Source organism: Citrus clementina, unplaced genomic scaffold (assembly GCF_000493195.1).
Source record: "Citrus clementina cultivar Clemenules unplaced genomic scaffold, Citrus_clementina_v1.0 scaffold_2, whole genome shotgun sequence".
Classification (NCBI taxonomy): Eukaryota; Viridiplantae; Streptophyta; class Magnoliopsida; order Sapindales; family Rutaceae; genus Citrus; species Citrus x clementina.
In genome coordinates this window covers 13421106-13434464 of record NW_006262688.1, presented here as the reverse complement: position 1 = coordinate 13434464, position 13359 = coordinate 13421106, and the positions used below count along the sequence as shown (strand labels likewise).

At 34.4% G+C, this 13359-nt stretch overlaps 3 protein-coding genes across 4 annotated transcripts; 2 read left to right on the top strand and 1 right to left on the bottom strand.

Moving 5' to 3' along the window:
* Positions 1–471: 471 nt before the first annotated feature.
* LOC18052997 (peroxidase 55) lies at positions 472–2238 on the top strand. Its single transcript, XM_006446985.2, has 3 exons — positions 472–773; positions 1196–1387; positions 1466–2238. Exons 1-3 carry the CDS (start codon positions 558–560, stop codon positions 2036–2038), a joined length of 981 nt encoding a protein of 326 aa, XP_006447048.2. The 5' UTR covers positions 472–557; the 3' UTR covers positions 2039–2238.
* Positions 2239–4137: 1899 nt separating this feature from the next.
* LOC112100903 (peroxidase 55-like) lies at positions 4138–4698 on the top strand. Its single transcript, XM_024190772.1, has 2 exons — positions 4138–4305; positions 4381–4698. The coding sequence occupies exons 1-2, from the start codon at positions 4138–4140 to the stop codon at positions 4696–4698; spliced, it is 486 nt and encodes a 161-aa protein (XP_024046540.1).
* Positions 4699–5645: 947 nt separating this feature from the next.
* Positions 5646–9684, bottom strand: LOC18052996 (protein NUCLEAR FUSION DEFECTIVE 4). Of its 2 annotated transcripts, none has more exons than XM_006446984.2 (3): positions 8857–9684; positions 6633–7564; positions 5646–6544 (listed from the first exon to the last, which is right to left on the bottom strand). In XM_006446984.2, exons 1-3 carry the CDS (start codon positions 9190–9192, stop codon positions 6028–6030), a joined length of 1785 nt encoding a protein of 594 aa, XP_006447047.1. In that variant the 5' UTR covers positions 9193–9684; the 3' UTR covers positions 5646–6027. The 2 variants fall into 2 exon arrangements, with proteins under 2 accessions (XP_006447047.1, XP_024046250.1); XM_024190482.1 differs by having other exon boundaries at positions 6633–7571; positions 8857–8946.
* Between the last annotated feature and the right edge of the window lie 3675 nt (positions 9685–13359).

Below are 13359 nucleotides of genomic sequence, written 5' to 3'. Positions count from 1 at the left end.
CTTGCATTGCCCATAGAATAGAGAAAATTAATTTATCACCTCCTCCAACTTGTTTTCACAGTAACATAAACAGAAACACTTATGTATGTATACAGCATAATCACAAGTTAATTATTACCAAGCTGAGATATATAATCAGTAGCGCGTGGCTATATCTTAGTGGGTGGTCGGTTTTGAAAGACAATGAGTGCTAATATACAACAAGAAGATAAATTGTGAAAGCTGTGACGGATCATTCTCAAGTGGGGTGTGTTCAATTTTTTTTTGTAAAAAGTTATTAACTGTTTACTGGACGGAAAAGTGTGGACGTGTGCATTAGGGAAGTGTTCATGATTCAATGGGTTGAAGTTAATACCAAAAGTATTGCGTTCATATAGACCAAGCAAAGAAGGCAGCCTGTATAGCATATTATAAATATTATCTTTGTCAAGCTTGTCACGTTTCTGTTTTTTTCCACATTCATTTATTTTTTTTCTCTATATAAGTAAGACTCATTAGTAGCCTAACCAAAGATACACAAAGAAGAAATTAATGAAGTTGCATGCCAATAGCTAGAGATGGAAATGGGAGTAATGAGAGAGATGATGGTGTTTTTGTTTACAATTCTTTTGATTATGCAGAGAGGCGATGGGCAATTGGTAGAAAATTTCTACTCGTCAACTTGTCCTAATGTTGAATCCATTGTGAACAGAGTGGTGTCAACAAAGTTTAGCCAAACGTTCATCACCGTTCCGGCAACTCTCCGGCTCTTTTTCCACGACTGCTTCATCGTGGTAACTCATTATAACTAGCGTTTATCAAATACTAGATGATCATAAGGTTATATTTTCTGGTTTATAGCAGAAGCAATGTTGTTGTTGTTGGTTTTTTTTTTTTTTTTTAGCAATTAATTTTTAGTAGACGGGTCGTTATTGGAGGCTATCACACGTTATAGCTTAGACAAGAACAATTACCAAACCATTTTGACTTGAGAACATAATAGCGAATGGCTTAACATGGAGTTAACAGATTCAAGTACCACAAGCTTGGTCTATATCATTTGACAACTCATAGTACAATATAAAGTGGTGGCATGGAAAGAAGAATAGAAAGATGCACACACGTGTTTGACTAGGGTGGCATCTCTTATGGCTTAGGCTACTGTGATAATTAGCGTGGATTACAATAATTGGCAACTGAGTTGTTTCTTTGACAGGGATGTGATGCCTCGGTCCTGATTCAATCCCCAAATGGGGACGCGGAGAAGGATGCCCCAGACAACCTTTCCCTTGCAGGAGACGGATTTGACACTGTTGTTCAGGCTAAGCAAGCTGTGGAAGCACAGTGCCCCGGCGTAGTCTCTTGCGCAGACATCTTAGCTATTGCTGCAAGGGATGTTGTAGTTCTGGTAATAAGCATCATTATTAACTAGCAACCACTATGTTTCCCACTTTGTGAAGTTAAATTTAATCCGATCAATATGCAGGCTGGAGGTGCTTCATTCAGCGTAGAATTGGGAAGACGCGATGGCCTTGTATCTAGAGCCTCAAGTGTGAAGGGAAATTTGCCAGAACCAACATTCAATCTTGATGAACTCAACCAAATGTTTGCCAAACACGGCCTCAGCCAAATTGACATGATTGCACTCTCAGGAGCTCACACTTTAGGCTTCTCTCATTGCGACCGCTTTGCAAACCGCATCTACTCATTCTCTTCATCATCTCCTGTCGATCCTTCATTGGATCCAGCTTATGCCCAGCAGTTAATGCAAGCCTGTCCGCGAAATGTTGACCCCCAAATTGCCATCAACATGGATCCTGTAACCCCACGAACATTTGACAATATGTACTACCAGAATCTAGTGGCGGGGAAGGGCTTGTTTACTTCGGATCAAGTGCTATTCACTGATGCATCATCTCAGCCTACTGTGAAGGACTTTGCTAGAAACCCTCTTGACTTTAATGCAGCATTTGCCACAGCTATGAGAAAGCTTGGCAGAGTTGGGGTTAAAACCGGAAACCAAGGAGAAATACGAAGAGACTGCACAGCATTTAATTAGTTAATCTGCATAAGTTAAAAGGTGTGAATAAATAATAAGCCTTCGGCTGTGGAATAATTTTCTTGAAAGGAGAATAATTCATTTCTTTTACTAGTTCAAGGTCTTCGTAATCTTTGTGATTGTGTCCACGCTCATTTATTTTGGCTAAAAAAATGTAATATTCCAATCTTCCTTGAAAGATATTACGCTTTTCTGTCAGACATTAATTACTTGAATGAAAAAAACTTCTGTAATGGCACGTTTTTTGTGATTCTTTCTGATTGTGTGGTGGCTTCAACGTCCCACCATTGAAAAGAAAATTTCTTATGGCTTTCTGTTGCCAATCTGTATTGGATTTCGCTGTTTCGGAAACCATGTTTGCTAATTTTTAGTAAGCAATCTTATGAAACGATACAACAATTGGATTCCAAAATTTGTTTTCTCGTCATTTTCATCATTAAAATGAATAACAGGCCAATCAACTCTTGATGAATTTATGGGAAATTATCTGCCGTTTACTCGTTTTTTTCTAATTTTTTAAAAAATATACAATTCTTTTTTTGTTTTTTTACTGAAATCTACCTAAAATTACATTTCTTTTCACTCGTCCACTTTCGTTTGGAGACCGTTAAGAAAACTAACGGAATATTGTGTAAATGACTTTTTTACCCTCAAATGTAAAAAATAAATTATCCACCGACTACATTTTTTTTCGTATTTTTTTAAAAATACACAATTCTTAATTTTTTTTTTGTGAACTCCACTTGAAATTATATTGTTTTGCACTTGTCCACCACTGTCGTTGTGAAATAACAATTTTACCTTTATGATGTCAGCAAAGTTCTAACGGTGTTATAACGAGAGTGGACCAATGAAAAAAAATGTTAACTTCAAGTGGAACGCTGCAAAAAAAAAAAGATTTGTATATTTTTTAAAAAGGGTAAAAAAACAGGTGGTCGGTAGATAATTTTCCTAAATTTATCTATTCAATTTATACACCAATACATTGAAATTTGGAAGTAAGCCCTTCAAATTTTCAAATATGCAAGTGAAGCCAGTAACCAAGGAAGAATAAGCAGAGATCGCACAGCCTTTAATTGATTAATTTGCACAGGTGAAATGGTCTGAATAAGAAGCATTTGGTTGTGAAATAATTTCCTTCAAAGGAGGATAACTGATTTCTTTTTTCACATATTCAAGCTTTCTCTTATCTTTGCGGTTATGTCAAAGCAAGTCTCATTTGTTTAGGGAAAAAAATGTAACATTCCAATCTTCATTAAACTGGATAAGTGTTTTTGTCAGCTATAAAATAATTGAATGGACAGAATTTCTGTAATTGCATTGTTTCGTGATTCTTGCCCATTGCTATTAGGGTTGAAATCTTGGTAAATTTGTGAATACTGCCTACTATTAAGTGTGAAAGTGCACAGTGGATTCTATGTCTCCCCATTGAAACCGTGTTTGCTAATTTATACTAACTTATTTCGTGAAATGATAGGTTTACTTGGTTCCATCCAAGGTAATTTCTAATTTGTTTCTTGTGTCAGTTCCATCCAGCTCTTTCCCATTTATAAGGCACAATCAGGTTCTATAGTATCTACAAAGACAAACACACCTCAGATAAAGGAAAAAATGAAGGTCTTGAGAGGTTTAAGTCTGTTAATTGTTCTGAATCTGATAATTGTTGGCATGGGAGATGGGCAAATACTAGAAAACTTCTACACTGCCGCTTGTCCCCACCATAGTAAAGCAGGTTGTCTGCCAAAAACACTTCTATAATCCCTGCAACCATTTCGAATATTTTTCCACGGCTGCTTCGTTAACGTGTGTGTGTGTGTGTATATATATATATATATATGATGGCTAAATGCTTTTCCATTTCTAGTTGCTTGAAGTAGATTGATTAGTATTTCCAATGATTTTGCATGTAATTTGATGTGTCCTAGTGTAACAGATTGTTCTTTTATCAGAGTTAATTCAGTATGTCTTAAATTTCGCTAAGCTTTCAGATTAAGCCAATGTCAGGGGAATCCATTTCCAGGGTCTTCAAATGATTTGTTTCTCCAGAATTGCTCTAATGGTTGACCTAGCTCTAATTGCAGGGTTGCTACACCTCAATAATGATTAATCAAAAAGAAGCAGAGAGGCTTGCTGAGGAGAATCTCTCGCTTCCACCATTTTGTTTTGACATTTTAATCAAAAGAAATCAAGCAGTGGAAGCGGCATGCCCTGGCATAGTCTCATGTGCACACAAATTGGCTATTGCTGCCAGAGATGCTGTAGTTCTGGTAAGATTTTCAGAAACCAAAATGCACTTCAGTTTTCAAGCAAGAACTAATATTTCTTGTTGTGTTTGATTTCAGGCTAATGGACCTTCATTCAATGTAGAATTGGGATGTCGTGATGGCCTGAACTCCGATAGGTCTCATGTTCCTGAGAATATCCCGGATCCTCCCTTTGATCTCACCCAACTTAACCCCAATTTCGCCAGAAAAAACCTTAAACAATTCAACATAATTGCCTCTCAGGAGCACAGACTATGGGCATATCTAATTGCACCCACTTTAAATAGCGTATTAAATAATACTCTCCGAACATTTAGCTCATCCACTGTGAAACAAGTCAACCACAACAAATGTTGTATTTCATTTGTGAATGATCGTGATCTTCAGCATTGGTAAAAGAATCCAGTACAGCAGCAAATTAACTAGTACCCACTTCTGGTTAAAAGTGACTGAAAGTCCGAGAACAGCACAAATCATGTATTATCAAGACTCAAATCATAAAATTAACATAAGACGGTAAGAAAGAAAATATTGCGTCATTTGAAGAATTGAATTCTGTTGAAAATGGGGAAAAATAAAGAGTTTCCAGGTTGTGAAATGCAAAACCAGCAACCGCGAAAATGGTCAAACTTTTCACCACCAACAATCCCTGAATTTTCAGAAGTTTATCAGAATATGCAAAGTCAAACAATTTTTCATCTGTTCAGCTGATTGAAATATCATTGATTGAACAACATGACAAAGAAATAAAAATTATAAAAACTAACAACAATCATATCACTACAATCGACTTTGAAAGGAATAGAAATTTAAATTTGTTTCTGTGGCCTTTTCATATTCATTTTGCTAGCAAGGGGGTGAATTTTGATGCCTAATTTGTTTATTTGGATATCTGTTGCGATTCAATTTAGGATTTAGCTGTTTCAGAAACCATGCTTGCTAATTTTATAGTAATTCATTTGGTGATGTGGTAGAATTACTTGTTTCTTGTCATCCAAGGTAATTACTAATTTGTTTCTTCTAGAAAATGTTATTGAACCACAGCTGGAAGCAATTCAAATATTTTCCTAAGTTCGCATTAGGCATGTTAATAATCTTAGTTTGATGATGCAGCACTGCTCGAGATCTTTACTAATTACAAGGCACAATCAGGCTCTATAGTCTCTACACAAGACACGATAATTGAAAAAAAGGTCTTGGGGGGTTTGATCTTGTTAATGGTTCTGAACCTGATGAGTGTACTTGTCCATCTCCCCTGCGAACAATCATCAGATTCAGAACCTTTTTTTTTTAATCATCAGCTATGGTAGAAGACTGGAACCCAGAAGAAGAATCCAGTACAGTTGTAAACTATCAACCCAGCAAAAATCATGTATTGGTTATCAGGCCTTAAATCATAACAAATGTGTGGCTAATTAATCTTCAACAGAAAATAATAAACAAATATAACACAATGAATTGTCCTGGTAAGAACCAAGAAAGGTGGGGAGTGTACAACAGCAATCAGATTAGAATCTTTCAAAACTACGTGGCAGCTTCCAATCACAGGACAAAAGGAAACAGAACAAAATTTCTGATCTTATACGGTATGTTTGACCCTGCCATCTTCCTCTCCACTGTAAGCAGCTGCGGCAAACTCAAGAATTCCACACACCCTCATTCAGAGAACGCAAGTACCGCAATAAAATCATTGGAATACTCTAATTGCTAAAGCTCACTTTTTAGTTACACCAAATTTGAAGAGCGGGATTTTCCATAAAGGTGGGAATAGACATTCGTTGTCCGATGAACAAGAATCATGCTTAGGATGACTGCAACAATGCAAAGTCCTGACATTATCATGGAAGTAAGAAAGTAGCATATGGAACCTTCACATTTCAGGGGTTCATCAACGCGAGGCATGCTTGTAAAAATTGACCCTGCATTTAGCAGATGGTGATGGGGCTGATGTTGCTTCTCTGCCTCATGATCATAGATATAGCTGGCAATTAGACCAGAGAAAACAAGTGAACCTGCAGGATTAGCCAGTGTAAGAAAGTTGTACAAAGCCCCGAACTTTTTTAAGCCAAACAACTCGGAAGCTGCTGCCGGAACAATTGCCCAGTGAGCTCCATAGCCAAGCCCAATCAGCAGAGTGCCAACATACATGGCCCCAGGCCAACCCATCCCCAAGAAGATATGACCAATTGCCATCACGAATTGCGCAACAGCCATTGCCACCGGTCTTGGATAAGCGTAGTCCCTATACAGATATATCATTAGGATGGGTAGAAAGACTAAATCTGAAGCATTATTTATAACTAAATTTAGTAAACATGTAGTAAGATTACCTGACAATAATCTCAGAGAAGTAACCCCCACCAACACGACCAAGGAAGTTCCAAATGCTGATCATGGATACAAAGATGTGAGTGTTATCATATCCTAAAGACTGACTCATCTGACCCAGATTATCAATGACCGTCAGGCCAGATCCAGACCCCAATAGAAGTGAGAAAAAAATAAGCCAAAAGTCTGCCTTGATTAAAGCTTGCGTCAAGGTGAAGTCCTCCCCTCTATGTGGTCCCCTCCTCCTCTTGACCCTCACTGCTCCTTCTGCTGCTGCGTGGAATAGTCTTGCTTGTAACTGAGCAATTCTTTTTCGCCTTTCTGATGCCGGAAGCAAGTCTACATCCTTAGGTTTCTCATCTTCCACCTCACTGAGAATTACCTCATGAGTCTCCTGATTGGATTTGCCAGGTTCCATGTTTTCTGGTTTTGATAGAAGGGCCTCTTCTGCTGGATCTGTTCGCTCTAGAAAGAAACTTAATATTATCGGAATCACAATGGGAATAAAAAGAAGAACAAACAAAATCACCGTGAAAATTATTATCACAGTGTGGTTCAAATCAACTAGATCTTCAACAAGCATGACTCCCATTAGATAAGCTGCCAACAGAAGACAGACACTATAAATAAAGGTGAAACTTGAGCTGTCTGAAGGCCGGACTTGTCTGTGACCTCCAACAGGTCTGATGATGAACATTAGAGCAATAACAACCATTGCCGGTCCAACAGCAACCATGAATATCAGATTTGCATGATCAGGGGCATGGATCATAGTATATACTTGAGTCAAGATAGCACCGCCTAACCCAGCAAAGCCCTTCAGTATTCCCACCACAGGACCCCTGCTTTTAGGAAAGTTTTGCACACAAGAAACCAAAGCAGCTGTATTGAAGTAGGTTTCGCCATTGTTTCCCACGAAAATAAGAATGCACATCTGCATACTGATGTGGGTCAGCAATTTGATCAAGGGAAGATGATAAATAAGTTCAAAAATGTTTCCTTATTCTATTGGACTTAATTGATGGAGTAGAATAATTTATTCAAGGAAAAACTTTATAGTTCAACTGGAACAGTAGAAAATGATTCTAGCAACAAAATTGTATCGAGTAACTTAAGAAAGTACTCCCAACTCAAGACTATATGCAACTTGTAAAAGCGTACTAGAACATAAAAATTCACCTCATCAAAATAAATCAAAGGCTTACTTTCTCAGGATTATGTGATTATTGACTGATGTCTGATATAAACTAGAAAATGCATAACACTTGGAATATAAGTTAATATGATAATGACATTAATTTCATTGACCTATATTTATAATATACAAAATCGATGCCCAAAGTAACAACTAAATTTACTAAAACGTCTACATATTTCTTAAAAACATCACATTTACCGAAAAGCACCATGATATCACAAGTTTGGTAGATGCCTTCCATTGGAGGAATGACGAATGAAGACTAGACACTTCATTTCTTTTTTTTTTTTGGGAAACTTTCAATTAAACTCTTAAATAAATCTACTAGATGCAACTAAGATGCACAATGTTCTCTCCTAAATCCGGAGGCCTTTTGATTGGTCCACAATTTTATCTTGTCAACCAGAACTTGTAAGTGGTAAATGATAAGGACCACGTTAATTTGATTCTCCCAATTCAATCATAATCACACCAAAAGTTCCAGAAAAAAAACAGTAAGAAAGATGGAATTAACCACCGGAATTGTAAGATCCCCGACCAGAGTTACACATTTAAGCACCGAAAAGAAAGGAAGTCAAAATCCCCACCAAACTAAAAAGTACAATCAATTTTGTCCGCACAAGGGGAAAAGCAAAATTGGCTTTGACACTAATAGTACTAAAAAGGAAAGAGCATCATTTGAAGAAATTGAATACTGTTTATAAAGTAAAAATGTTTTGCCTTAGCCTTTCCAGATCCTAGAAACACAAAATCAACCAAAATCCTTAAATTTTAAGAAATTTACAGAAGGAAGCATATGAATCAAACAATTTGCAATCAATTATAGAAAATCTAAAGATGGAAAGCAAATTAAAATCCTTGCTTTAACATCATGAGTCATGACCAAAGAACATAAATCAACCAAACAATACAAGACTACTAAATTTTCAGATCAAACAAAACCAAGATCATCATCTGATAACTAAAATCAAATGATGAACAAAAACCAAAAGAAAAAAAAAAAGGGAATATTTGAGATTGATACTCACAGCCCACAAAGGCAAAACAGGAGCTCTACCAGTGACAATCAACCAAACCCAACCATAACCAATAAAATTCTGCAAAGCACCAACAAGAAGAGCACCCCAGATAGGCAAGACCTCACACAAGCTACCAGCCAAAAAGCCAACACTGTCACCAAGATCCTTAGCCACGCCAAGCCTCGCTATCTGCTTCTGATTATAGTTCAAAGAACTCTTGATCACAGGTGATATGCTCCCAAACAAGTACCCTATCCCAGCACAGGATTGAATCCACATTGCTGCCACAAACACCAGCCATCTGTTGTTGAAAAACGATACAAATCTCTCTTGAAACTTACCCATCGTTCATTCAACTCACTCACTCAATGCTCAATATCACAAAATTAAAAATGTTGAAGCTTTGTGCTTCTTTTGAATGGAAACTGATTTGGGTATGCGTAGAAATTTACAGGATAGATAGAATTTTTTTCCAACTCCTTATATAGTTGTGCTCAGTTTAAGCCTCTGAGTTTTGATGGGTTTTTATTTACAAAACAACAAAAGAAAACATAATTGACGATGATGTTGACGATGATGATGATGTGTTCTGTCTGTAAAATAGGCTTGTGGTGTTTTGGGCATTTACAAAGGCGGCATTACACTTGTTTATTTTGTGGATTAAAATAATATTGGGAAATGATGGCTATCGCTGTCTTCTTCTTCTGTACCGTAGGATAAAGAGAATTGGCATCCAACTCAGACGCCATGGTAATTTCTAATTATTATTATTATTTTAAAATATAATTACTAATTATTTTGAAGCAGACAGTGGCGTTTCGAAATTGTGTTTTTTTTAATTTTGGTAAATTAGTTGGGAATACAAAACAGAAATAAAGATATTAAAGACTTTTTTATTTACTTCCCTTTGTTGGAAATATAGTTGGCATAGCCATTAACATAACATTTACAGCTTACACCAGCAAACATAACAAAATTCACCTAATTTTATAGAAGGAAAAAAATTTAATGACTGCATTATATTTTGGTTTTATTTGGTATTAAGGTACTATAGAAAAAAAAGTGTAACTATAAAATAAAAGTTAATAATATCTAATAATATTTATTTTTAAATAATAATAAATTTTTCATCATATAAGTGTAAAATAAAATCAATTTAATTTTTAAATTAAAGCAACTAATGTGTATTAAACACTTTATAATATAATTTTTAAATTATAATTGTGAAACATCAATTCTTAATATAATTTATTAAGATTGATGTTGATGTTTAATGCGTAATTGATTATTTGTATCAGTAGGCGTAGCATCATTTATGGTCAAAATCATTGAAGCTCTAGAATTTTAGCTTATAAGCATGTGAAAATTTTCAAAACTTTCAAGTTTTCTCAATAAAAACAAAAAAGAAAAAGAAAGAACTTCTTTTTTTCATTTCTTATAACAAACACAATAATTTTGTGAATGGGATATTATTATTATCTATCTTTTTCGTCTTTGATTATTTTCGTGGGAATCATTTTTCAACGTTGTCTTTATCAAGTATCTTTATTATATTGACACATGCATTGCATGGACAAAAGGACCATAGCGAAGAAGAAAAGATAAAACCATTAGGGAAAATGATACCTAAACTACCACAATTTATTTAAACATACACAAAGACCAATCAAGATTTGAAAAATAGTTATAAAGATCTCTTTTATGACTATTATATGATTCAATAATAGTCATAAAATATTAACCTTAAATAAATTCATCAACAACAACAGTGACAATAATATTAATTAATTAATAATGATCTTAATAAATTTATTTATTGAACTAAAAAATATTAAAATAAATTTCCTAATGTAAATTACTTTATACCTTATATTTATTTTAATATTACAATTGTATTTATAAAAAAAAATTAAATAATTGTTGGGTTAAGAGCTAGATATTAACAAAATCTGTATGACATATAGATATGTGTTATATATGACGGATTAATATTATTCAATCTTTTAAATGTTCAAAATAGTTTGAAAATGTATATTATTTTATTTATTTAATATTAAATTTGTATTTAGGGAAAACTTTTTGGTTAATATAATCAAAAGATTTAATTTTTAAAATAGATATATGTGACCATTTTCAAAGGTTTAGGAGTTTGTATGTACATTTAACCAAATCATGTGAGTATATGTATCCTTTTCGCAAATTGTTAATCTTAAAGCTACGAAGTGGCATTATTTTATTATTTCTATTAGTAAGAAAAGTATATTTTAGCAAATTATGCAGTCTAACTTTTATATTCTTTTCAAGCTACGCATGTGAAGATTTTTCATGATTCACTTGTGAGTCGTTGAACCTAACTAATTTGACCATTTAGCTACAAATTCAACAATCATTTTTTTTTAAAACCACCCGGATTCCAGCTACTGCATTGAGTTTCGACTAATCCGGATTCGGAGTGTAGTCATAATTAAGGTTTCTTATCCCTCTCAAATGCTGTGTTTAATGGGGGATCGAATCTGAGAGCTCTTCCCAAGCACAACCGTTTGGTAACAATCACGTTTGTTATTCTGATAGAAAAGTGCACTATACTTTTTTTTTCCTTTTTGAAATCCTATTAATATTCAAAAGATTACTTCAATTGTAGTTACAAAATACAAATATACAGAAATTGCGCGTATTCTTTTATTTATTAATTTATTTTAGGAAAATAACATTATTTTTTTTCTTTCGAAATAAGAAATATATTAAAAATAAAAAGATTACTTCAAAATTTTAAAAGAAAAAATTAAAATTTATTTTGTAATTGCATGTAGTTAAGAATTTATGGTAATTTCCGTGTTTTTTTTTTAAAAAGGGTTACAACCCACGTGTAACATTATATTCTTTTGGATCAGGCTACGGTGCAACTGTGGTACCGTGCCACAGTTGCATCCAACCGTTGGATGCACTTAGATTGGTGGAGTCCACTGACATCCAACGGTTGAATGTAATTGTGACACGGTACCACAGTTGCACTACAGATTTCCCCTATTTTTATTCTAAAATATGTCATCTCAAATCAAGTGATATTTTTCTAGATGACTTGACGTAAAAATGTTTCTTGCATAACAAAATGAGACAAATAATACATTGATTGTAGTCATACATACCCCTCGGATATATATTGAAAAAAAAAAAGGAGGCTATGAGAGTACAATATTAGTCTAAAAACATAGAATGTGAATTTAACCAACTCCTTTGTTGTTTTGTGAGAATAATTGGTTTAAAGAAGAAGAAGAAGAAGAAGAAGAAAAGGAAACAGAGGAAAAACTTGAAATGAACATGAACTCTTCGCTCTTTCACTCGTCACATGCCAGCAGCACTAATGTACAGTGCGGCTCTCAGTCGGTTGAACTTATTATATAAACTATTATTTTTGTCTGCATATACTGACAATTTTCTAATTTTGGGTTGAAAAAACAAACGAATACTGGTCTGGGATAACTTAACTTCTCTGGCAGGTAATTATATTATTTTTTTTGTAAAAAGTGGCTTCAACTTTGAATCATCCATATCCAATATCAGGGGAGGATTTTTTTTTTTTTTTTCTTTCCAATATTTTCGAGTTTGAATGTTCAAATTATGCTACAACAGAGCCGATAAGTTTCGATAAATTTTTAATATAAATGAAAAATTTATAGATTTATGTAATATTTCAAAAAAGAAAGTCAAACTCAACAGAAAGACTGTTTCTACTCTCTAACAATTATGAATTGAGGCACATGTGAAAAATTAGCAACAAACTTGAGTTTTAATCGTCATAAAGCGGGCGTCTTTACAACTAAATATTATTATAAACAAGTAAAAACGTTCCTACGTAAGGCAATGATTAAAAAGTAACCCAAGAATCGGACAATCAATAAAAAAAAGGTCCCATGAATGATAAATTCTGCAATTTTCCACTTTCTTTTCTAGTCTATTTATAAAACCACATAAATATTCAAAGATATTTTATTATACCTATTTATTTACTGTTTACCCACCGAGTTGATCCTCCTATAGTATATTCTGACAGACAAACTAGTTTAATATAAAATAAAAAGCTGGAGCTCCGTCGAATGTTTTGTCGGTTCATAATAATAATAATAATAATAATTTTTGGTTGAGCTGGGGCTAACATGGCATCATGCTGTTTGATCTTATCATTAAAAGAAGGAGAATAAAATAGATTTGCACGATGAGGCAGCTAAGGGCCACATTTGTACACTTTCCGAAAAAATAAATTAAAAAATAGAAAAAGAGGGCCACAGGTATGTATCAAATATCACGTGGGGCAATTCAAGTGGATATCCGACCCTACCCGGCTGGCATGGTTGACCTTATAAGTCCATTTTATTTGTTTGCTGGAAACTGAAAAAAAAAAAAAAATGCACTGGCAAAAAATGCCCTTTCTGGGAGCAAACGGTTGCGTGCCCCCAAGTCACATTTGATCAAGCATGTGAAACTTGCAACTTGAAATTAAGAGCATTATATATA